The sequence below is a fragment of the Balearica regulorum genome, chromosome 1, assembly GCF_011004875.1.
Source record: "Balearica regulorum gibbericeps isolate bBalReg1 chromosome 1, bBalReg1.pri, whole genome shotgun sequence".
NCBI classification, from domain to species: Eukaryota; Metazoa; Chordata; class Aves; order Gruiformes; family Gruidae; genus Balearica; species Balearica regulorum.
The window spans coordinates 118,152,860-118,178,308 of NC_046184.1; the positions used below are offsets into that span (position 1 = coordinate 118,152,860).

The following is a 25,449-nucleotide window of genomic DNA, read 5'->3' on the forward strand; positions in this document are numbered from 1 at the left end:
CTGATCTGCAACAATTCAGTGGTGCTGTCTGGCACCATGTCAAAACTGAGCTGTGGAAGTCTTATAAAAGGGCAGATGGCATAATGCAAAGAGTAAGTATATTCTCAAACTAAAAACTTGACTGATCCTTTTCAGCACTACTTTACATAAATTGCAAAGATGAAGCAAGGGCATTGTTTTTCTAACCCAGGGAAGAGCCCAGGGAAAAACCAGACACAAAAGAACGACATCAATTCCTCCAATACAGACTCATTCCCAATTTGACCAAAATAACACTGAGTGTTATTACACATCATTATTCATTTCACATCACATTCATCTTGCAATATTCATCCTGCATCACCACCCTGCATTGTTGTAGCACCATTTATTTTACCTTCAAAGACACCATACAGTATTATATTACAAGTCCCCTACCCTCCCCCCCCCAGTATATATACACCACATATAACAGGACCTACTAGGTTTAAGAGGTCTTTAAAGGACTTCGGAACAAGTATTACAAAATGAAAAGAGGAGAGAAACGCATTACATATTTCTGCAACTTGTAGAAATACAGAATTATTCCTTCAGGATTTATCCGAGAAAAATTGAGGAAAACATGGTTGTTGAAGTCCAAAAGACACCTGACAAGGCTGTCTGGATCAATACATCCATGTAGGCTACAGTAAGGCAGGCTAAAAGTCTTAGCAAGATTTAGAGACAACTGAAAGCACAAGAACTACCAGCAGGGAGAAGGAAGTGATGTGTTTTCAGTTAAAATGAGACACGGATAAAATTTCACTTTGCCTCTAATGAATTTTGTCCTTTTTCTGTAAATCCTTAAGTGATTCTCCTCTGGCTATTTACATCCTGCAGAGCTTCAGCGGGAAGTTCTCTGTGATGAGATGATCATCATGCAGAAGGACAACAATGTTAACTTCGAACTCTGGAAGAAGGGGGAAAACATAAATAAACAAGGAGTTGGGTATGAATCTGAATCGCAGCAGCAGGATGAAAGGCAGGCAGCAGTTCCCGTGCTCACACATAGCACTTCACAGGGCTCTTCCAAGCTGCTTCAATACCCTGGATTTTCCCATGGCAGGGATGAACACGGTACTCTAGGCGGAACCTCACCACAGCCATCCCAGACCTTGGGCCATTCCTAGAGAACCTTGGCTTGTTTGTATCCAGAGGAATCCCAAAGATTAGCTTTCATATCACGGAAAGACCATGGCATGCAGTCTTCTGAACAAGCAGAGTTCAGACATCTACGATTAAAATGTTTGGGGAAAGACACCTCGCACCAATATGCACCGTTCAGAAGCACAGAAGTAAGAGTTAGGGAACAGCCTCCTCGCCTGCTGCCAGCATGTAACATGGCATTACATATAGCCTTCAAGCCCAAAAGACAATAAACCCACAAACTATGAGAAAAAGTTTTCAAAAGGAAATCTACTTTTTAGATATTGTATTGTGTTGTTCAAAACCAAAATCAGTATCAGACCCATAATCAAGCCTAAATGGAGACAGAATACAAAGTCAGGTAAAGGGAACCAGAGATCAGAATACACTGAAAATAATTGTCCTTTTTTAGAATTTTCGTAACTATAGTAAGACTGTTCTTATAAATAAAAGTAGATACTACACTAAGAGTAGCCATTTGTCACTGTAAATTACTATTCAATAGCTCAAAATGGCAAAAAGTAGAGAATAGTATTATTCTGGGGAAAAAACCCTCACTGTACACATTGGGTGTAAATATGCTCTTGGGGAACAGATAAGCAAGCAGGCTGCGCTGAACAACTAGTTGTGCACATTTGTCCAAGGTGGTACAGCAGAAAAGGAGGGGCTTCAGTTGGGAAGGATCCTAAAGGCTAGGCCTTGTAGCTTCAATCTGATACAATAAAATAAAAAAAGAGAACCAACAGATTCCAGCAGGATGAAGCGAAGAAAAACAAGCTAGCAAAGAGAATTTTTGTAGTAAGTATTTGAACAAGTGAGGAAAATCCTAAATTTCAGGTGTTTTTTTAAGGAAAATGTTGGATTTTGGCAACGGTAAGCAGGAAGAAGCAGCTGGTGTAGATCAAGAAAAGCGAAGTCACATACAGCCTAACCTTACCTTTTCTACTTCTGAGACTGTGCAGCAGGAGAATGGGGAAAAAAAAAGGAGAGGAAATGGAAAGGGGGATTCTCACTGGTGATGAAAAGAAAGGGTCATCTTGGCATTTTATCTTAATCACATCTAATTTTTTTGGCAGAAAAAAAAAATTCCCTGCCATTACACTGCTTCTCCTGTCCCTTTACCGTATAATTCTATTAGTCAGAAGTAGCTTAACAGTTGCACAACTGTTTTTAGCTAGAAGTATTTGGGCTGTATTTTCTCAATTTATATGAAATACAGCAGACCACAATCCTGTTTCAAGAAACCTCTACATGGAAACAGATTAATGTCCTTGGTTCTTCTTGCAGTGCTGCCAGTGATTTATCCCGTTACCTGCCAGAAGCTAAAGTGAAACTAGAAACTTATGTAAGATGAAAGATGCCAACACAGCATAAAGTCCTACGGACTTACCAACTTTGAAGTTTGTTGTTTCCAGGGTAGGGCAGGTGAACAACCTGGGAAACACCATGTATATAGGAATCGGGAGGCCCCTGCAGACATCCCCATCGGCAATCTGGATATTCTGTATCTCTGTGGCGTCTCTGGCGTAACCTTCAGCACACCCTGGTGAAAGCGGGAAATTCAGAGAGAGAGGAGAGAGGAGCGGCCAAAATGTAAAACAAAGACACACCGGGGTTGGGGGGAAAGGGATGTGTTAATTATTTAAATTCGTGTTTGGACTGTTCCACCTGAAGTGCAAAACAATCTTTTGCAAGTCTTTTTAATTAGATGGCTTTTGATAATTTTTCATATTGAAGCTGAAAGAGTGCACATGGTAATTACTGCAGTCTATTCCATTCACATTCAATTTATAAACTTACCACAGGTTTCCACACGCACTAACTGCAGCTCAATACTTTTGACTGCAGCCTCTGCATTCTCCACTACCAGCTCCCCTGTTAATGGCTGTGTAATGATACAGTTTGTAGAACTGAGATGACCTCTGATGAGGAATTTTGGAAGTGAGGCTCTCTAAAAAGATTGAGGAGGGGGAAAAAAAAAAAAAAGACAACTCTGAGAGCAGATGAAGAAAAAAATACCTTACAGACAGTTATCAAAATACATAGGAAATCCCAAAAAATCACGAAGTTAAGAACTCAAAAGTTCAGAAATGCCGCACATAACTTAAATAATCTAACTCTTTAAATATGCATCCTTATGCAGATGCATTAAGATCTCTCTTACTACCCCCTGCCTTGACATGCATCCCCCTACCCATTCCATCCACAGGAGCATTTTTCCTGGGAGGCACGGACAAAACTTGGTTGTTACAATTAATCTAGAAGTCAGGAATCGCATGGTGAAGGATGTACGCTGGCAGGAACTAACAGGACGGTCAACTTAAGTCAGCTGGCAGTGCTCTAGAGAAGTGCATTCTGGACCCATTTTGTTATGGATTACGCTATAGTCTATCATTTCAGTGATTTTCCCACCTTTTTAAATTTCTCTCTCATGGCCACTATTATTGGGAAGGAAGACAGGCATTTAAAAATCTTCATTTAACGCAAGATGTAGCATACTGCTTATGTACCAAGACACCAATTAAGGACAATTAATAAAGAGCTTAATTTGAATACAGAATCACACTGAACTTTTAAAATTTTCTTATAAAATAGGAAACATGCTTGCTGTAAAGGAAGGAGCAGTAAGAATAGCTTACTATTATTTTGAAGATAACAGTCTATAATCAGTCTCCATAAAAGACTAGAGTGGGGGTTTGCTCCCCCGGCCCTCCCCTTTTTTTAGGCCAGCAGAGAAACTCATATGCCAGAAGCTCTGGCTACAATTCAAGTTCTGACAGGAGGCAACTGAAACAGTAAAGTTTTCTACCTATGTCTTCAGCTCCTATCGTCACCATCCAACTATTTCAAACCCTTTGAGCATCCTGCTCTACCCTTCCCCTTAATTTGCAAGCCTTATTGTTCTCTCCCTCCTTAATTTGTTGTTATTGACACCTTTGATGTTAGCCCCTACCTGTTCACACTAGCTTGTGGTGTCAGATTTCCTTGCCTGATTTTCCCTTCTTCCAAACCAACTCTCTTGTCTCAAACACTTTTTTCTCCCAATCTGTTTGTTTTGCTTCTTAGCCCTGGCTGCCAGTAGCAACGTCAAAGAAGTTCTCCCCAGCTACTGTTTAGACTGTTTCACTCAGATAACCAACACCTCCGCAGAACTGAGCTGTTCCACTCAGAATAAATCTTTGCAGGAAATAAAGAGAGAGGAATTTTCATATGTTTAGTAAGTGTGACCTCACTTGGGTATCTTCTCCTAACTTAAAATAACAGAAGTTATATCTCTGACAAAACCACCCTATGAAATATTGAGTCCTAATAAAGTATTAGTAAAATGCCTTTTTATTGTATGATCCCCAGCAGGTTCTTCTCATCACCACTGTTAGTAAACACAGACTTACTTCCCTGCTTCACAGGGACATCATATAGCTATCCCCCGAAGTACAGTGCTCAGGAACCTAAGAGATGGAGATAAAAGGAACTTGTGGAACAAGAACTTGAGGCCATTTTCCTCAATCCTAGTCTACAAGACTTGTTTGGGTACTTTTAAGCTATATTTCTCCCAAAGCCTTACTACTCTTGTCAGTACTCTTCATATTTTAATCCTAGCTAGGTCTTCTCTCATAGACCCTATCAGTTACACACTATTTCATAATCCTCTAAAAATGAGAATTAAGAACATATCAGCAAATCTATCCTGGTTTTCCATGTAACTGCTTTGTGCTTTGCTTGGCTACTGCAAACCTCCTTGTCAGTTTTCTAGAAGTCTACTAGAAATTATAGTTCAGTTACAATCTCCAGACAAGCAGAGAATTGAAATGTTATTATTTTAAATATACTGAAACAGTGACTTTTTCTACCTGTCCACCAGGTAGTCACTTCAGACCCATACATTTTTCTGAGACATGGAGGGAGGGAGGGGGAAAAAAAAAAAAAAAAAAAAGAGAGAGGCTACCATACTACCATACACATTCAATACCATTCTTTAGGCAGCTCCACAATTAAATACCAAGATCTGCTGGATCAGAGATGCCACACATTTTAGAACCTACTTTTGTGGTTATGTACCTGAAATAGATAAAGGCACAGGGTCTGCTATTAAACTTAAGAAAGAGCTTTTAAAGAATAGGACTTTCTCATGATGTACACTACTGAGTCTTTGCTAAGACAATGAGTAGAATATCAAGATAGAGAAAAGAAAGAAGAAACAGAAGATACTGTATGGAAACCTGGTTCATAGGAAGAGCAGACTGTTGAGAGCTTAGTATTTAGCAGTAGTCTCAAAAGTAATTTTACCACCAAGAATAGTTATTATACCCTTATATTTGGAAAAACATATGCTTTCAGTGTGCAGCAGTCTCCAGAGACATGAGAGGCTGCTGGCCACAAGCTGCTCATCCTCTAACTCAGCTGGATTTAGAGTTCAGCCATGACAGCTGGTTGGTTTTCTACAATCACCACCTCTATGCTCAAGAATGGTCTATTCCAACATACACAAAGTCAAGCTAAGGTAGGAGGAGACCTGCATGGATGAACAAGATGCTACTGATAAAATCATAAAAAGGAAGTATACAAAAAATGGAAGTAGGGTCAGGTGACCCAGGAGGAACATAAAAACACTATCTGAGGGTGCAGGGATGGTTTTGGGAAAGCCAAAGCTCACATGCAGTTGAATCAAGAGACATGAAGGGCAACAAAAAGGGGCATCTACAAGTCTACCAGCTGCAAAAGGAAGATGAGGGCAAATGTTGGCCTTACACTGAATACGGCAAGGGACCTGGTGACAAAAGACATGAAAGGGACAGAAGTACTTAATGTCTTCTCTGCCTCGCTCTTTACTGCTAAGATTTGCCTTCAGGAATCCCAGGCCCCTGCAACCACAGGGAAAGTCTGGAGCAAGGAAGAGTTCTCTTTGGTAGAAGAGGAGCAGGTTAGAGAACATTTAAACAGACCCCATGTACACAAGTCCATGGCACCTGATGGGACACACCCACAAGTGCTGAGGAAGCTGACCCATGTCACCATGAGGCCAATCTTCATTATCTTTGAACAGCTGTCATGAACACAGAAGGTTCCTGAGGAATGAAAGATATTAAATGTCTCTCATCTTCAATTACGAAAATCCGAGAAACTACAGGCTCATCAGCCTTGCTTCAATGCTTGGAAAGCGATGGAGCAAATAACCCTGGAAGCCATTTCCAAACATATAAAGGACAAAAAAGTGACTGGAAGCAGTCAGCATGGATTTATGAAAACAAAATCATGCTTAAACAACCTGATAGCCTTCTATGATGAAATGATTAGCGTGCAGGACAAGCAGAGCACCATTGATACTGTTTATGTTGGCTTCAATGCTGGTTTTGATACTGTTTCTCCTAACAACCTTACTGACAAACTGATGGAGTACAGACTAGATGTACAGATGAGACATGGAGGTGGACTGAGAACAGCCTGAACTGCTGTACTCAAAGGTTTGTGATTAGTAGCACAAAGTCCAGCTGAAGGCCAGTCACTAGTGGCATACACCAGTGATGGGGGTCAATATTAAAGACAATATTACTTCACATCTCCAACAATGGCTTGGATGATAGGACAGAATGCATCCTCAGCAAGTCTGCAGACACTACAAAATTGGAAGGAGTGGCTGGTGAACCAGATAGTTGCACTGCAACAGGGACCTCAACAGGCTGGACAAACGGGCCTACAGCACCCTGAGCTGCATTAGAAAGTCTTGCCAACAGGTGGAGGGAGGTGATTCTCCCCATCTCTTCAGCACTGGTGAGACAAAGTGGGGATAGTGTGTCCAATTCAGGACGTCCTGGTACAAGAAACACAGACTTACTGGAGCAAGTCCAGCCTTTGCTGGATTTGGCTGTAAAGATGGCTAAGAGCATGTGACATACAAGAGCCTGAGAGCTGGGATTGTTCACCCTGCAGAACAGATGGCTCAGGCAGATCTTATCAGGATGTATAAATACCTGATGAGAAGGAGTAAAGATGATGGAGTCAGTGGTATCTAGTGAAAGGACAAGAAGCTATGGGGAAAAAAAAAAAATCAAAATAAAGGAAATTACTTTTAAATTTATTTTTTTTAATCCTGTGAGGGTGGTCAAACACTGCAACATTGTCAAGCAGTTGCAAGTCTCCATCCTTTGAGCAACTGGAAACTTGACTACACATGGCACTGAGCAACCTGCTCTAGATTATTCTGCTCTGAGCACAGGAGCTGGACTAATCAATCTTCAGAGGTTCCTTCCAACCACAATGATTCTTTGAATATGTAGAATAAGGTCAACAACAGTATGAAATAACCAAACAGCTGATTAAGAGGTCTGTTTTGAGAAACAAGTGGAAGAGTAGGTCTAAATTCAGAAGTCTGGGACTAAGAGCAATGGAAGACAAATTAGGGATGCAGAAGGGAGCCCTAAAGCAGAAAGCAGCCTTATTAACAAAGAGAGCACAACAAGAAAATCTGGAAAAAAGAACACAGGTCTCAGTGGACAGACAAGCAACCAGTGTTCAGAAAGCTAAATGACCAAGACATCTACTACTGTTCACACAGGCTTCCCAAAGCCACATGGAGCTGTAAAAAAAGGCATAGCCAAGGATCAAAATATACATTTTTAAAGGATCTCAGCTACCTGTGGTATAGAATGTTCTCCCTTGCTTCACTGCCATCTTTCACTCAGAAAAATGATAAAAATGTTTAACCATTACTGAACAAAGTTCCACCTTACATTAGTCACCACCATCACAAGAGATCAGGCAGAATTACTTGATTGCTTACAAAAGAAAGAAAAGGGAGAAAGGGGAAAACAAACAAACAAGTTGATTATCTGCAGGGCACATTTAATCATTCCTCTCCTGTTCTCACTCAGAATCACAAAAGCATTTTGTGTAAAATAAAATAATAAGAAAACCCTTACCTCTTTAACATTTTGTAAAGTTTCAGGAGTAATTGTGAAGTCTACTGGGCTAGGCATCAGTTTCCCTTTCTGTGACTACAAGTAATGAAAGAGTTAAACTGTCAACTATTATTTACAAAACACACAGAGAATATTAAACATGGCAACAAAGTCAAGCAACTGTTGGATGTATTAGTTTTCAGGATTGTCTTCATACTGAAAGCATGCATCTATGTAATAAACCCCCTGAGACTGCCTGTCTTTGTATTTAGACAATATCATAATGTTATTTAATAACAAGTCACAATGCATCACAAATCTGAATTACAGAAACAGAACTGTGTCAGTTTTTGGCTACTTTGTGTTTGTCATTGCAATAAACCACAAGTTCTCAGTTTGTAAGTTTTTGACGTAAGATCTACCTACAGTGAAAAAAAAGAAAAAAAGGAAAAAAAAGGAAAATAAAACCAAAACATGGTTGACTAAACCACCTAGAAAAGAAAAAATACACTACCTATCTGAAGCATATAGTATGCTATAAAAAAAAAAATTAAATTTCACATTTCTGTATTTCCAAATAATTAGATATTTCACTTGCAATGTTTTCTTTCATTATTAATAATTAGTAAATTTATGGAGGGGAGACAGGGGGAGATAATAAATGAACTTGTTCCATTGCTTCAAATATGTTTTATGAACTCACCCTCCCTCCCTCTTGTTATCTCTGAGCACTTTGAACTCTTTCTGCTGCCCTTTCAATAACAGCTCAGGTCTCCTAAGCCAACCTCATAATACTAGGAGATCCTCAGCTGATGGAATCTAACAGCATTGATTTAATGGGCTTAGCATTCCATCATCTTTAACTGTAAAATAAACAAAACTTGGTCCAGGTTAGCTTTCCACACTGGTGAAGCAATTTTGGGGGCACATTATTACAGTTCTTCAGTATCTATTTACACCATTTATCACACAACCAGGAAGTTAAGTCTTTCTGTAAGTGGCTGAATGGGCCCTGAGCTCTGCTGAGAAGGCAGCCGGTACGGTACCGTGCATCAGGAAGGTAAGCTTCACTTACCATTCACCGCCCTCTTTCTCTCTCTCTCCTTATCTCAGTGATGCACACTGTCTTTTCCCAACATATTTAGAGTAAGTGGCCAGCGCAGCATCAATTACGAGAGACCCACTGTATGTAACTGGGAGTTGGCAGAGCACACCACCACCAACGGGCTTAACTTGAACTCTTAGGATCTAGCCTCACTGCTTAAGAATTCAAAATAGCTTCTGCTGCCCAGCTGCAAGATGGAAGATATTAGCAAAAGATTGACTGTATTTTCCCATAAATGACAAATTCTGGCAAAGAATACGGTTAAGGGAAATGGTACATTGAGCACTGACAGTGAGAATTATATGTTCAGTAAAACCTCATTAATTCACCCTGACTGAGAGACTCATGATTTACTCACTTATGATCTAAGAAGTGCTGTAGTGGGAACAAGAAATAAAACCAGGAAACTGCATAATATGTAATTTGTTCACTATTTTGACAAGTGTGGCTTACTTAAAATGTAATAATGGACCAATAAAATGTAGCATAATACATTTTAGAAAATAATGAAATCTTACCAACAGGAAACTTCTTTATAGCATCTAGCTAAATCTTTAAAAAAGGTACTATAGAACTAAAATAACATATTTCCACCATTATTCATAAGACAGACAAAAGAATCTAATACTTTACTGTCCTGTTAGAGTTCAAAGGAATGATACAAACAGTATGTTCTGGCAAGTTGTGGGTGGAAAGAGAGATACTTAATTAGGCCTGCACAGTCTGTACTGAAATCAGATGCTCTGGACATGCGTACAACTCGGTATAAACTAAAAACCAATCTGACACAGGAACTTCAAATAACAAGCAGCAAAGCGTTTCTTGTGAGACAGTCACGTATCATCCCACAATGCTACCTCCACAGGAGGAAGGCTTTCTCCATGTTACTAACCACAGGATGTGGATATTTGTTAACCTAGTTATCTTACCATATTGCCAACCATGGGCTTACTTAATAGCCAAAGCAATTAAGCCGACAAGCTTCTTATTTCCAACTTGATACAGTCCCAACTTTGATACTTTGAGATGACGAATTATGATTTAGAGCCCTGACTCAAGAACAGAAATCAGATATTTTCTCTTTACCAATGAACTCACGTTTCTAGGACAGGCATTGTGGGTGCCTGGAACTTTTGGCCAAGAAATGCTCAGATAATCTGAATCAGTGCTTAGAACAACATCATAATATTTATCTAACCACACTATTGTTTCAGAACTCAAATGATGAATAAGAAAATAAACTCACAGTGCAGTATAAAAACATCTTATAATCCAAATCCTCTTTGTACCATTTTCTTTAAATGAAGAGAGAGACACGTTATTCTAATCAGAAGCAACTGACACCCTAGCTCTTCTGGATGGTTTTTTTTGAGGCTAGCTTCCGTTACTCATACATATCTCATGTATTGCTACTACAAATTACATGGGTTTACTTGGTTTTCTAACCTTACCTGCCAAAATTCACTGGAAAAAAAAAAAAAATCTCACTTTGTATAGTCAATACAAACCACACTTACCAGTGAATGGACAATGAATTCACAAGTCTTAGTTAGGTCTTTTGCCAGCAGAGAACGTCGCATATCACACCGTAGGGTATACTGGCAAGAACAGGATGGCAGAGAAAAAGAAAAGAGCCTCAGTTAAGATTTCCTCTGTCTCTCTTAACTTTTCATCTTCTTATTGCATACGTGCAGAATGTTACTGATATTAATATTTAAGGCATCATTTCCAAGAGATTAGTAGGTAACATATATACCAGTGATGGGGAGAGGGGAAAGAGGCAAGAGATCTACAATGTTTTTGGATGCTCCCAAATGAAAGCTAATTTTTCTTTGTGTTTACAGTCCCAGAGTCATTTGCAAATGCTTTCCATATCTTCTGTGTTACGTTACAACCTGTGAGATCGAGGGACTAATTCACTGACAGAGAGCAGTACTCTTGTATGGCTTCAGCACCCAAATTACATTCAGTTAAAAGTGATTACAGTACTGCTTTTCACCATGCTTTGGATAAGCGATTATCAATAAGGTATATTTGCAGCCCCTCTAATTTTAAATTCAGTCTTACAATAAATTTAGCAGCGGAACAGTTATAAGCATATTTAATGGGGAACTGTCTTTAACTATATAGCTGAACCTTCTTCAAAAACTTGCTGCCTATTTCCTTCCCTTTCTCCCCTAAAAAGGGAGCCACGAACCAGCAACTGAAAATAGCGCAACTTGGTTCTCACAGTAATCATACACTTCAGCACCTGTAACATAGCCTTTCAATGTCCTCACAAGATAGGGAATTTGCTGGGGTGGCATTTTGGGGCTTTTGTTAGTTTTGTTTTCAGTTCCTTCTTTACAGATGAGGAATTGGCAAAACCAAGTACACTCAGACTAAGGGACTAAGCTTCATAACTTCTAGTTCATGGTGTGTCTGCACATAACCTGAATATGTGGGCAAGAACAAGACTGGGCTGCATATCTTTGCCCATCACAGACTATGGTTTCCACTGAAGTTGATGACTGTTGAACAAGCCTTCTACTACTGCACTACACTTCGCTCAGACCAGGGAATGCAGTGCAATGAGGCAGCAGGACATTGCAATTGCCACACATGCCTTGCAATTTGTCTCACAGCCTCCCCATCACTGTCTAATTAGAAGGTCTTTGCATGAGAACAGAGACTTGAATCTTGATACTGAACCCCCAGCTAACATACTAATACCTAGATCAAGAAATAGAGGCTTGCTTTTAAACTGCACAGGAGTTGGACAGAGGTTTAGGAAGTGTTTCTTAAACAGCACCTTTCATTACTCAAATGAAAAAAAATAAACAGGTGGTATACTGTTTGTAGTCTATTTTTCCATTTCTCAGTTTGAACAGAGAACAAATCTAAATATGTTAGAAGCAAATGAACTCTTTCCTTTGATTTATTTAAAATTAGGAAAGCATTTTTAAGCAGTTCAAGCCTGCTTTTTCTAGAAAACAGACTTAATGTTCCCCAATTTATATCTATATATCTGTTTTATCAGGTATCAGTGTACCTTAAATAAGCTTGGGAGAAACTGCATTTTCCTCTTCAGGACTGTCAAAGGTTGGCTGAAATCTAATGATTAATCTTTTAATTACATTTTATCCCCAACTTGTAAAGAGAAGCTACATAGATGAGAGAGGGAATGATAAAACAAATATTCACCATTAAAGTCTACCTTAAAACAACCGATATTGATCATAGGCAAGTTATCTGGATTATGGAAAGCAACTCAACCAGTTTCGCACCATTTTGACATATGTACCACAAACAACAGATGTTACATTAGGGAGAAAGCCAAGACTGAAAAAAAGGCTAAAAAACCATCTGAACATAGACAAAAACCAAGGGGGGTTTTTTTAGTTACTTCTAGTTTGTTAGTTTTTTAAAAATCTCAGACTGTAATATAAGACTTCCAGTTCAGCTAAATAGCTAACAGTTTCTACTTTGTCATCAAATCCAATAGTCTCATCTGTGAGCTACAAGTTTGTGTGGGGGAAGGTTTACAACCCAGTGATTCTTCAGCAGCACTGGTTTGAAAACTTTTGCATTTAGTGGCTTCTTCAACTTTTTCCTTGAAGAAAAAAAAAAAAAAGAAAAAACCAAAATAGTAAGAAAAAGTATCTTCTAACACAATATTTACATTCAAGAGATAGCTGAAGAAAGACTTTCCCTCAATAAAACCCAAATGAACCCACTTACGGTAAGACAATTTTTAATTAAAAAAGGTCAAATTTCAAAATTGTGTTTCCACAAGACTGTTACAAGCATGTAGTACACACAGATTTGGGCAGAAAACGTTACTACTCATCTCCACAGGAAAGCAAACAATTCATGGTTTTGAAGATGCTACAAGCTCTCAATGCTTTGGTTGGAGTCTTCATTATGAAATTACACAGCCACATTTCTTTGAACAAAAGGACACTGGTGCAGTCTTTTTTCACGAAGGAAATTGATGTAGTTGTCTACAGCATAAGAAGGGATCAGATTTTTGTTACGGTAGTTCTGGCAAGGTATATAAAGCATGGCATCTCGTTACTGTTCTGTTTATGCCATAATTCCTTGAATATTTACTCCATATGGAAGGCCTGAAACTATAAGTGATGGAAATATTTCCTCTACTTAGAGGACATTTCTCGTAAATGACAGAGGGAAAACAGACTCTGAACACTAGGTAGCTTTGTTTCTGTAGGATTTATCCCTGTGTCTTAAAATGGATCTGGTAAGTCAGTACACTTCATTTTTAAGTATTATTAGCAGTAATTGCTTGTCTACTATGCTAACAAAAATCTCACTGGTACTAGGTTAACAGTACACACACCTGTATCTGGGTATGTACTACTATATAGGTTATCTACAAAAAGGTAAATGCACTTCTTTCACAATAAAGTCAGAACTAGATGAAAACACCACCCTGTACTAGAAATGTACAAGATTTAACAAGCATGACAAATACATTCTATCCTTTCTCAGCCCAAAGCCCCTTCTTCCAGTATGCTTTTAATTCTCTCTTGTACATCTCTTGTTACATCGATCAGTCTCATTACCATCAACAATTTCCAATGAAAAAAAACTTACTGGAAAAGAAAAAGGAACAGACATTGCAACAACTTTTTTAAAAGCAACATTATATGAATGGGATTCTGAGATCTCAAGATGGTTCCTTTGCTACATTTAAGAAGTGTTTACCACCTGTGGAAAGTGTTGACTCCTAGAAACCAAAAAAGGCAACTAGAAACTACCTACAAACTAGTACTTAAAAGGTTAACATGTATAATGATTTTTACTCTTAAGTTCTATCTAGAAAAATACAGTACACACCAGAAGAACGCTATATTAATAAAGGGAAGCTTAAAAGCTACTTACTTCAAAGGATGTCTAACTTTCTGCTCATTCTTCAAATTGAGAAAAAAAAACATATTGCACTAAGAAAAGAAAACTTTATCACAAAACTTTATCCTCTGCTTCCATGGAATAAGAGATGCTTTAGAATACATTCTGCAGATAACAAAAGTTTAGATTTTCTTTACATATATGACTGCCTTACCTGAATATTAACAAAGACACCATGATACGTCTCATACAGAACTTTGTTCCCCTTCATATGCAATGGAAATTCAAATGGAATTTCTGTCTTGCCACTGGGAAGTTTCCCTGGTTTTACCATTTCAATAGTGCTGTTAATAATTTGAATAGGCTGCAAACATAAATATTTAAGAGGTTTAGGCTGAAGCTGAGTGACAGACCCATCACTTCAAGAACCAACAACATCCATAACATTCTAATAGACTTCCTGAATTTCCAGAAACTCAGGTATTTCTTCATGACACACAGCTCTCCAGTCTTCTAATGAAAAGAAACATTAAGAATGCTCTTCTCAATAAAACAATTTGTGATCTATTTTATGGTTGTATCATACTAATGACCAAACATATTTCAAGAGCTAAACAGCAGAGTTTCAAGTGCTTTGGAAAGTGGAGTTCCATTTTCTAAATTATGACCCTTAATAGTAGCAGCAGGAATCAACAACTATGCGTGCCAGTTGAGCAGTTCACCATTCCCTCCTACCTTCTTCCTGGCCCTTTCCCACTCTAAAGATCTATATTTAGGGCTAGTTGTTCACTGGAACAATGGTTAACTATGATTCAACTGGGGAAGCCTGCATGAGGATTACACCTTTTCTCTCTGGAGTTTTACCTCTACTAGACAGAAATAAGAAAATCTATTGCTTCTACTGTTTTTTCTGTTTTTCAATCATTCATGGGCAGATTATTCATACTGTAAAAAAATTAACTATGATACAAATGAAGGCTTTAAAAGGTCCTGCACCGAGGCTATCCTAACTTAAGCAAACAGTTTTGCAAATGTAGCTATTCTGCCTCTAGACAAAGCCAGCCTTGCTTCAGTCAGTACAGCCATGTTTGTGTGGAGCCTGAGGTATCTTGACCTGTTAGCTCCCAAACCCCACACTTCCAAACCCGGACAGCAGTAGAGAGGCCTTCCAGGAGCTCTGCAGTCAAACAGTCTGTGCACAGCCTTGTACTCCACAGAAGAATCTGTGCGGGTCCTTTATGGTGCCCAGTAACACACAACCTCAATGGCCTCTGCAGAAACTACTGTGATAGTGGCTGATCTGGCACAAAAGTCCAATTAAACCCAGTCACTTTAAAAAAAAAAAAAAAACCACAAAATTTATTATTTTTCTTTAAGTCATGGTCCTTCAATGCATCATCCAGTAACTATTCTATTCATGTTACTGCATTTCAACCCTAAAGAACACTCTTCAATAAGTGCAAGTTCCTCCCCAAAAATGTCATCATATATCACTAGGTAATGCTGAGCATTTCTCTGCTTTCTATCATTTATATACCATGAAGTGCTGTAACTACCTGAAAGCCATTAAGGAAAGCTTTAATTTGAGAAAAGACACAAAAGTTTTGTGCTAAAAATATTAACCTGCACAGGTCTTACCTTGACAGAGTTATAGAAAGCTTCAAACACGCCCACACTTTTGGCACTAAGCTGCAGATTTACTGATCCTTCCATTGTTAATGAGATACCTTGGTGCTGGACTGTATCCTTACTTGTTATGACCACGACTCCAGAAAGAATTTCCTAATAGGAGAAAAGACAACATGAAAACATTTGTTTATAAATTTCTTCTATAGCTGTTACACAGCGTGCTAACTGATTTTCAAACTCAAGAAAACTGTTCCCAGAGAACAGCCTAACCTTGTCAGAAAAGACAAATACTGATAACGAAAGCAATGTGAGGAAGAGCACTCTGTACTTTTAGTTTGTTTTCTTTACAAAAACATTCTCCTCCTCCTTGCAGAAGTACTAATCTGAGCTTCAATTCTTTCCAAAGTTTCAAGATCTTCCTCTCCAGGAAGATGAAAAATATCCTCATAAACAACTATCAGGTCAGATGGTAATAGACAAGTTTCATTTCACATGTTAGAATGAAATTCCAGGAGGAATTTTTATATGAAGAGTGGCACGGTCAGTCATAGGAGATGGAAGAGAAGGCGTAACTGTAAAAGGGATGGCCAAGCTGAGGATAAGACTCACCTCAAGAGTGGAGTGGAATAGATTTAAAATGAATAAATAAATAGTTGTTCTGCTACACAAGCAAATTCCATGCTACATGGGAAATAGTTTAAAAGTGCATCTGAATCTAAGGCACAAGATGTGTAACTCAAGAGATGTGTCTCTTATCACTTAAAGAATGTTTTGTCTACAAAATTTTATTTGCACACAAACACTGCATCTTGGAAGCATCAACTTAGCAGTTCTAATACTGAAAAAAAGATTAACTGCAGGACAGCAACACACAGTTGATTTTACATACCCCATAGTTTATCCTTCCCCTCTCCTATGACAGAGAATCCACTCCAGTCCAGAGTTCCCCGTCAAACATTCATACACATCTGGAAACAGCTGCAAGTAAATTGAGAGCCTGAAGAAAGTTTCTTGGAGCTAACCTTCTCTTTTTCTCAACACTAATGCTCTCTGCACCTTCACCAAGCTTGCAAACTAGACACCAAACTACAGATCACTCCAACCAAAGGACAATTCAGACTGCCCACTCGACACTCCACCATTTAACACCAGTCTAGTTATGTACATCTCTGACAGACGCTATTTGAATTTTGCCAGCCTTTTGTCTTTACTAGTGGTACAGGATGACAATATAGAAAATGGGTCAGGTGGTTTAAAGCAGAACAGGACAGCAGTAGAAGATCAAGCATCACAACAAAGGCTGACACGCTGCAAGTCTGAAAAGAAGACCTGCAGCAATTGGGAAATGCCAGGAACAGGAGGCACAAGCACAAAAGGACAGTGAAGAAAAGCTGACCTAAATACTGTACTGCTTTGCTAACAGGCTTTAATTAGTACAAGCAATTAGGTTATTGCTTTGAAAAATGAGTACAGCTGAACTATAAGAAGCAAGGACAATCCTGAACATATGAACTGCTTTAATAAATGAGAACAGTCTCCTACCACACAGCAACAACCTATTCCAGGGCTATTGCCTACATACTCTCACACGATAAGGGTGTATGTATTTGGGGCAGAAAGGAGAAGAATGACTTGAAGTTAAATATGAATTTTTCTTCTAACATTTAATTTCTCTTAAGACATGAAAAAACACCTCAAAACCACTTTCTAACAAAAACTTTTAAAGGTTACTAGTGCGGGGGAGAGGGAAGTATCATGAAAAAGATGCTGTAATATCTACTTAAACTATTTATATGCAATCAGGTTATATTTCTGTTTAATGGGGGAGGGGAAATTGGCTATGTCTTCTCTGGAGAAGAGCTACTTTGTCCTTTTTTGTGTAAAACCAGGCCCCCCTCTAAATTCAAAGCTGTCGGTATATTTGTCCTTCTAAAAAGTACAAATCAAAGAACATATGCTTTCCAAGACGTTCAAATACTTATAGGTAGCACACAATTTATGAGAAAACTTTATTTTTGCAAAACATTTGCAAACATGTACCATTTGTAAAAGTTACGTGGCATTGCTTAATACTAAACTAGCACTGTTTTCAGTCCATACCAAAAGGGGTTCTTTACCTTTAACACCACAAAACTAAAGGTGTAGAGAAAGCCACCACTGGAATTAATCCCCACGTACTACAATGTAGTAACTTAGAATCAGTTGCTCTTACTCACTACTCTGGACAGATTGGAGAACTGGGCAATCACCAACCGCATGAGGTTTAACAAGGGCAAGTGCTGGATTCTGCACCTGGGAAGGGGCAATCCTGGCTATACATACAGACTGGGCAATGAGACGCTGCAGACCAGCCATGCTGAAAGGGACTTGGGGGTCTTGGTCGACAGCAAGTTGAACATGAGTCAACAGTGTGCCCAGGCTGCCAGGAAGGCCAACCGTATCCTGGGGTGCCTCAAGCACGGCATTGCTAGCTGGTCTAGGGAAGTGATTGTCCCACTCTATGCTGCGCTGGTGCGGCCTCACCTTGAGTACCGTGTGCAGTTTTGGGCACCACAGTACAAAAAGGACATAAAACTACTGGAGAGTGTCCAAAGGAGGGCAGCAAAGATGGTGAAGGGTCTAGAGGGGAAGATGTATGAGGAGAGGCTGAAGTCCCTGAGAAGAGGAGACTGAGGGGAGACCTCATCAGGCCTACAGCTTCCTCACGAGGGGGAGTGAGGGGGCAGGTGCTGATCTCCTCCCTCTGGTGACCAGTGGTAGAACCTGAGATAACAGAATGAAGCTGTGACGGGGGAGGTTTAGGTTGGATATCAGGAGAAGGTTCTTCACCGAGAGGGTGGTTGGGCACTGGAACAGGCTCCCCAGGGAAGCGGTCACAGCACCGAGCTTGACTGAGTTCAAGAAGCGTCTGGATAACACTCTCAGTCATATGCTCTGATTCGGCCGGTCCTGTGTGGAGCCAGGAGTTGGACTCAATGATTCTCATGGGTCCCTTCCAACTCAGGATATCCTATGATCCTATGACTTTTTACCTTCTCCCTTACCAGGAACTCCTCATGGCTTCACCATGTTATGACGAAACTTTGCAAGACAGGACTAAGCTAATACAGTCTGACACAGACTTATTCATCTAGAGTATCCATCCACAGGAAGGCCAGTGAAGCAGACTGAAAAGCGAGGTACATATGCTAAACTGCAAACAAAACATTCTTGTGAGAAGACTGTCCCAGGCTAATGATCCCAAACAAGCTTTTTAGCTTTCTGCTGTCAGTTCCTTACCATTCAGATATGCACATGAAACTGCCAGGAAGACTGACACTTTCAAAGTTTCGGTCACTTTCAAGGTCACAACTAAGACGAACACCTGCTTCATCCAATCCAGCAGCACAATCCCTCATTTCTCTAGTTGTGGAGCAGAGTTACTCAAGTCTGGCTGAGGACAATTTAGAACGATCTTCAATCAATAACAAGAAATGGTGCATAACACGCATCACAGAATCTCGAGTGCCCTAACATCTAGACTTCTGACTGAACTAGACAGCTATTCAGTATCTATAAACTTTATGTAAAGACAAGAAGGATCAAAGTACGCACTACAGTGTCCCATAAATTGTTGGGAAAATTCCTTTTAGTGTTACAATATATACTAGTTCCAACCTGACTGTTTACACTATCAGGTCTGTTTGCTACAGTAAGAAGCTAGAAAAATAATTTTAGCTAGATATTATGTATTTTAAGATTATATATAATCACTTGACAGCATCCCTAGTAAGAAAAATCAGGTGGTTTTTTTTTTTTTCAAATGCAAGGTAGCTTTGAAAAAATAACAAACCACAAGGCAGGTGTGGTAGGTTGAACCTGGCTGGGGGCCAGGTGCGCACCAGAGCTGCTCTATCACTCCCCTCATTCACTAGACAGGGGAGAAAATCTATAACAAAAAGCTTATGGGTCAAGATAAGGACAGGGAGAGATCACTCACTGTTATCATCATGAGCAAAACAGACTGAACTGAGAGAGGAAATTCATCTAATTTATTACTAAGCAAAACAGAGTAGAGGAATGCGAAATAAAACCAAATCTTAAAACACCTCCCCCCACCCCTCCCATCTTCCCAGGCTCAACTTCACTCCTGGCTTCAACCTCCACCCCCCTTCAGCAGCACAGGGGGACGGGGAATGGGGGTTACGGTCAGTTCATCACACATTGTTTCTGCCGCCTCTTCATCCTCAGGGGGAGGACTCCTCTCTTTGTTCCCCTGCTCCAGCATGGAGTCCCTCTCACAGGAGACAGTCCTTCACGACCTTCTCCAACGTGAGTCTCTCCCACAGGCTACAGTCCTTCATGAACTGCTCCAGCGTGGTCTCTCCCATGGGGTGCAGACCTTCAGGAGCAAACTGCTCCAGCGTGGGTCCCCCACGGGGTCACAAGTCCTGTCAGCAAACCTGCTCTGGCGTGGGCTCCTCTCTCCACGGGTCCGCAGGTCCTGCCAGGAGCCTGCTCCAGTGTGGGCTTCCCACTGGCTGCAGGGTGACAGCCTGCCTCACCAGGGTCTTCTCCATGGGCTGCAGGGGAATCTCTGCTCCGGTGCCTGGAGTACCTCCTCCCCCTCCTTCTTCACTGACCTTGCTGTCTGCAGAGTTGTTCCTCTCATATATTCTCACTCCTCTCTCCAGCTGTAATAGCTCCTGGTGTTTATTTTTCCCTTCTTAACTCTGTTATCCCAGAGGTGCCACCACCATCGCTGATGGGCTCAGCCTTGGCCAGCGGCGGGTCTGTCTTGGAGCCGGCTGGCATTGGCTCTATCAGACACAGGGGAAGCTTCTAGCAGCTTCTCACAGAAGCCACCCCTGCAGCTCCCCTGCTACCAAAACCTTGCCACGAAACCCAACACAGCAGGTTTTCAAGACCACTTGAAATCTGTCATCGCATTTTTTGAGGTGTTGGTAACAGCAGAGGACATCATACCTAATACCATACAGAAATGCCTAACATTTCTCTAGTTCAATGTAGTTCCACTACACATCTATGGATTAAACTTTTCATGATTTTGGTAGAATGGAAGTCCACGGTCAGTTGGTTACCAACAAGATGCCTTAGGTTCCTTTTAAGATTCCACTTTCCACATCACAGGCATTCACTTTTAGGACAAAGGACAAACATTTGGAAATTTAAAAATTCACATTAAGCTCACGTAAGTCACATTTAGTAAACATTTCTGATCATTTTCTTCCACATCTATTCCTCTATGCAAATCTTAACTACACATAATTCTGATTATTTAGAAAAAAAAAACTGACCACACGCAATAGAAACAGTCTGCTAGACCCAACTAACTAGTCATTAGATGCTTTAAAACCTCAATGCTCATATTTACTAATTAGCTTGCTTTTTTAGAAAAAGTAAAAGTCTTCCTTATGGGCAAATGCCGATTTGAATATATTTTGGACTCACTCGTCATTAAAAGTCTTGGCTGACGTTAGCTATGGCACCTTTCCTTGTACAACGCATTTTGCAGACCTTTCAGCTTAGAATTCTTTTAATTATCAATCGCAGACTAACTACCACAGTTACTCCAGTCATCCTGTTTAAGTGTTCTAAATAAAATGCATCATTAGTTGTGCCTGTCCCTCATTCTTCTGGCATTCCAGAGTTTATTAAATGAGCCTCAACAGCTCAAGAATTCTCCAATTAAAAAATAAAGTCTCCTGAACACAGATCTTCTGTTCCTAGGAACTTAAACACAGCTTTGCTGCAATAATCCTTATTTTGCTATTACAGGACATGCTATTAGAATCCATTTTATTGTCTTTTTATTCTTAAATCCTCCATCTTTTTTTTATCTTTTTTTTTCTTTTTTTTTTTTTTTAAACAATGCTATTACTCTTTTGGTCCAAGAAATGGTAAACTTGGTTTTTACTCACAATTTAAAGTAATCTGTTTAAGCCAGCTTTTCTCAGATTGTACTCTGGACAAAATAACGGTCTTTGTTTGCTTAGTTCCTCCAGTTTCTGATGATTACAACTAATGAATACAGAACATGCTCACTGTTTATCACAGCACGTTATTTTAACCAACTTCCTTTTTAAAAGCAGGAACACAATCTCAGGCTTGCATGAAGCATGACTATGTTACAAATTTTCTGGCTAATTTCTCCTAATTAAAAAAGAACAGTGAATGTAGAAGCAAAGAACAGCTAAAAAGAACAAAATAGTTGCACACTTAACTACCTAGAACTAAAGAAAGTTTTAGGACTTCCACTTGGCCTAGAAGATCACTTTGCAACAGTGAAAAATGACTGAATTCAGCTGGGTTTAGTATAACTAAGGTCACCGTACCAGGATGAGAAGTAGTCTGACCCAACCCAAGACAATGGGGAACAGTATTTGAAGGTTCTGTTATATGATATTTCAGCACCAAAGAGAAATTTTAAAGAACTTGGCCTGATGAGGAAAGCCTACAATGAAACATATGCATCACTGACCTTACAAAAAGCAAAAAAGTTGTTATTCAGCCTTAATTTTCCTGGTAATCTGTTTGCTTTAAACACATCCTTATCTTCTCCACTCACCAGCCTTCTCATAAGTACTTTCAACAGTATTTTCCCCTAACAAGACTCAAATTCAGTTCTGTAATAAAATTAAAGATAAGTTTGTTAACTTTCAGAGTTCTTCCCTAAAAGTTTTTAATATAAACTTGTGCACCTCCAGGGCCTTATTCAGCATGGAATTTACCACTAAGAGAGTCTCAGAACAGTGACTTGTTAAATATGGCTCTCTCCTATATCTGTTTCCCCTCACTCCTTCCCTCTTGGTGGGAATAAAGATGTATAGCAAATACGCTCAATGATTGTAAAGATGCTGGTTGACGTACACCCAACAGACGAACAGATGCTGATTGCTAAAAATCCCTGAATATTTCACCTGGACTATGCACTCTCAAGAGATAACAAAACCAGATCCTGAATGGAAGAATCAGCAGCCATTGCCATTACCAGTTTGGTCTATCATCACTTAAAATCACAGGCTGAGATCCTTTAGACTGTTCTTCATCCACCCCACTTTATTTTGTTTGTCTGATTTCCTGCTCTGCCGGAGCTGCTCCACTATGTCTAATCTCTCTGCTATAGGCCATCCAGCACAAGACCATTCTGATACTGATTGTTAAATATTCTCTGTTTTACTCTACTTGAGAAGACATTCATAAGAAAAACAAAAAAGTATGTCCATGATAAAACAGAATGATTTTTTAAATTATTATTTACTGGCTTTGATTGTTGCGCCAATCAAATACTATCCATTCCCCTGATCTGGCTTACTGCATAACCAATACTGTCACAGCACAAGAAAGGTGGCAGAAATTGAATGGCTAGGGAGGCAAGTGGCATTATGGAGCTATGTTGGATTAATCATGGTCTCGGATAAATTATGACTTAGAAAGCTCAGTAATGTTTTAGCAATTTTTTGTGCTATTATAATATAATAGGCATAACAAAAAGACTATTATACCAGTGCACAATTTAGATATCACCTTCTTCCATATCCAAATGTAGCTTTAAATAAGTTCAGAAAACAAAAGATCAAGTATAGCCACAGTATCGCTATTGCCTTCAAATGAATAGCTAGCCATATAGATTGGGATGAACTACTGTCTTTACTACAGGAATCCCTTCATTTTCAAGTAGCATTGATGCAAGCATGTTTTGGGATGCAAGTTGCCACATACCAAAGGTATTATTAGCATAGCTACTGTCACTGACATATACAACAATCAGTACATTTCTAAGAAAAACTTCCAACAAACCTGCATACGTTCCATGCCTAGAGATATGTAATTCCTTTCTGTCCGTATGAAATTTCTATTAAAAAATCATGTTGTATTTCTAGTGTACAGCTCTTTCATCATTGTGTTTTCACATCACTCAGACCTCCAAATTTGAGGCCTAGTTAATGAATAAAATTATAAACCATTTCACACAGAGTTAAAGTGGAAGCAATCAAACAATACTGACATATTTACTAGCCATAAATATCTTATTTAACTTCAGCTCTAAAGACAGAAGAAATCTCTTTCCTATATTAAAAAAAATAAAAATCTAGTTTAAAGTGATATAAAGCAAGCCAAGAGAAGAAACTGAAAATGGTCACAGCATTGTGATATGGAAATAAATAAATAAGATCCTTCTAATAATGTACATGAGCACAACAATGTGAAAGCGAGACACAGAAAGTAGTCTTTATCATTATGACACCATACCTAAAAGGATGTGTTGTTCAAACTGATAATTCCGCTTTATGAAAGTCATTGTCTAGATGATTTGACAATTGTAGAACAGATGCTGCATACCTGTCCATTCAAATCCACTTGAAGCAGTTTTCCAGCATTAAAAACATCCAATAAATTAGAAGTGTGCTTTATACACTGTAACAGCCAAACTACTAGCATACAGGAAAGCTGTGTGTGAAAGGGATTTTTATAATACAAGTGTGTGGCTGGATAGCAAAAAAACCCAAAAAAACCTGAAACCTTCTGCTTAAACAATACAATATTTTGAGAAAAACAGTGATAAAAATAAATCTCAAAAAACCATGAGCCAGGTAATTATTTTTTTTCTAACTGCGCTTGACGTCTTCAACAATAAAAAAGGCGCAGCATTTTCTCAAGTAGCTGCAAAACTTGAAGTATGCACAATCACTTTATCACTACCAACTACATCAGTGAAAAAAGTTAATAAATCAGACTCCTGCCCAGTGGGGAAAAAAAAAAAATCTGTTCTTGCCTAAGCACTTTATCTAAGAGGAGATTTCCTATCAGGTACAAATAACAACTTGAAGACACTTTCAGGTTTCTCGAAGAGCATAGAAAAGGCACAAGACTCTGTAACAGCAATTGGCCGTGCCTGCATACTGCATCAAAGCATCAGTCCTGTTGTAATACACAAGTATAAGCAACTGAAGCGACGCTACCCGATAGGTGAACTCCAGATTGTCAGGGGGCCTCGCTCCTTCCTTTCCCTCTGGAGACCTGCGGCCCTCCCCAGAGCCGGGTTAGCGGTACTCCCGCGGTATCGCCACGCTAGCTAGAGGAAAGAGAAGGACAACAAGCAGGCCTTAATCCCAAAGACGTGCCGGAGCTGAGCACCGCTTTGCTACAGGAGGCCAGCGGGAACCCGCGGCGTCCTCGGTAGGGACCTAAGGGGGAGCCACGGGGAGGGCAGAAGTGATGGAGGAGAAAAGCTCTGGGCAGGGGCACAGGTAAAGCTTCCCCCAGCACGATGGCAGCAACAGCCTGCAAGCCCGGCCACAGCCCCATCACCACGGCAAACACCGGCGCGCAGCAGAGAGCCGCCACTACAAAGGAAGAGATAGAAGGCGGCGACTTATTCCGCCTTCCAAGGAAGCGCCCCCCTGCCTCAGAGCAGCCGGGACGTTCCCGGGCTGCCGGCAAGCCCCAGCGAAAAGCCAGGAGCCAGGACACGGCACCGGGCGGGCAGACCGGCTCCGCGGTGACGGCCTCAAGCCGAGTCGGGGACTCGCAGCCCAACGGTGGCGGGGTCTCCGCGGGGCTGGGGCCGGGCGTCGGTTGGGGCCGTTGGGCGGGGGCGCGCGGCCGCACTCACCCCGCAGCGGTAGACCTTGTTGGCCCGCTTGATCTTGATGTCCAGCGCGGTGCCCATGGCGGCTGCCGCGCGCTGTCACGTGGCGCCGCGCTGTCACATGACGCGGCCCGCCGGGAGGGAGTCCTTCCCCAGCCACCCGCTTCCGCCGCCGGCGGTGGGGAGGGTCTGTCCTATGAACATCCGGGCCT

General features: G+C 40.2%; 1 protein-coding gene across 2 annotated transcripts; it reads right to left on the minus strand.

Moving 5' to 3' along the window:
* Positions 1-35: 35 nt before the first annotated feature.
* On the minus strand, positions 36-25,419 carry VPS26C (VPS26 endosomal protein sorting factor C). Of its 2 annotated transcripts, XM_075771879.1 has the most exons (8): positions 25,262-25,419; positions 15,655-15,798; positions 14,231-14,380; positions 10,683-10,763; positions 8,082-8,156; positions 2,965-3,115; positions 2,555-2,707; positions 36-928 (listed from the first exon to the last, which is right to left on the minus strand). In XM_075771879.1, exons 1-8 carry the CDS (start codon positions 25,316-25,318, stop codon positions 846-848), a joined length of 894 nt encoding a protein of 297 aa, XP_075627994.1. In that variant the 5' UTR covers positions 25,319-25,419; the 3' UTR covers positions 36-845. The 2 variants fall into 2 exon arrangements, with proteins under 2 accessions (XP_075627994.1, XP_075628004.1); XM_075771889.1 differs by lacking the exon at positions 14,231-14,380.
* Positions 25,420-25,449: the final 30 nt, after the last annotated feature.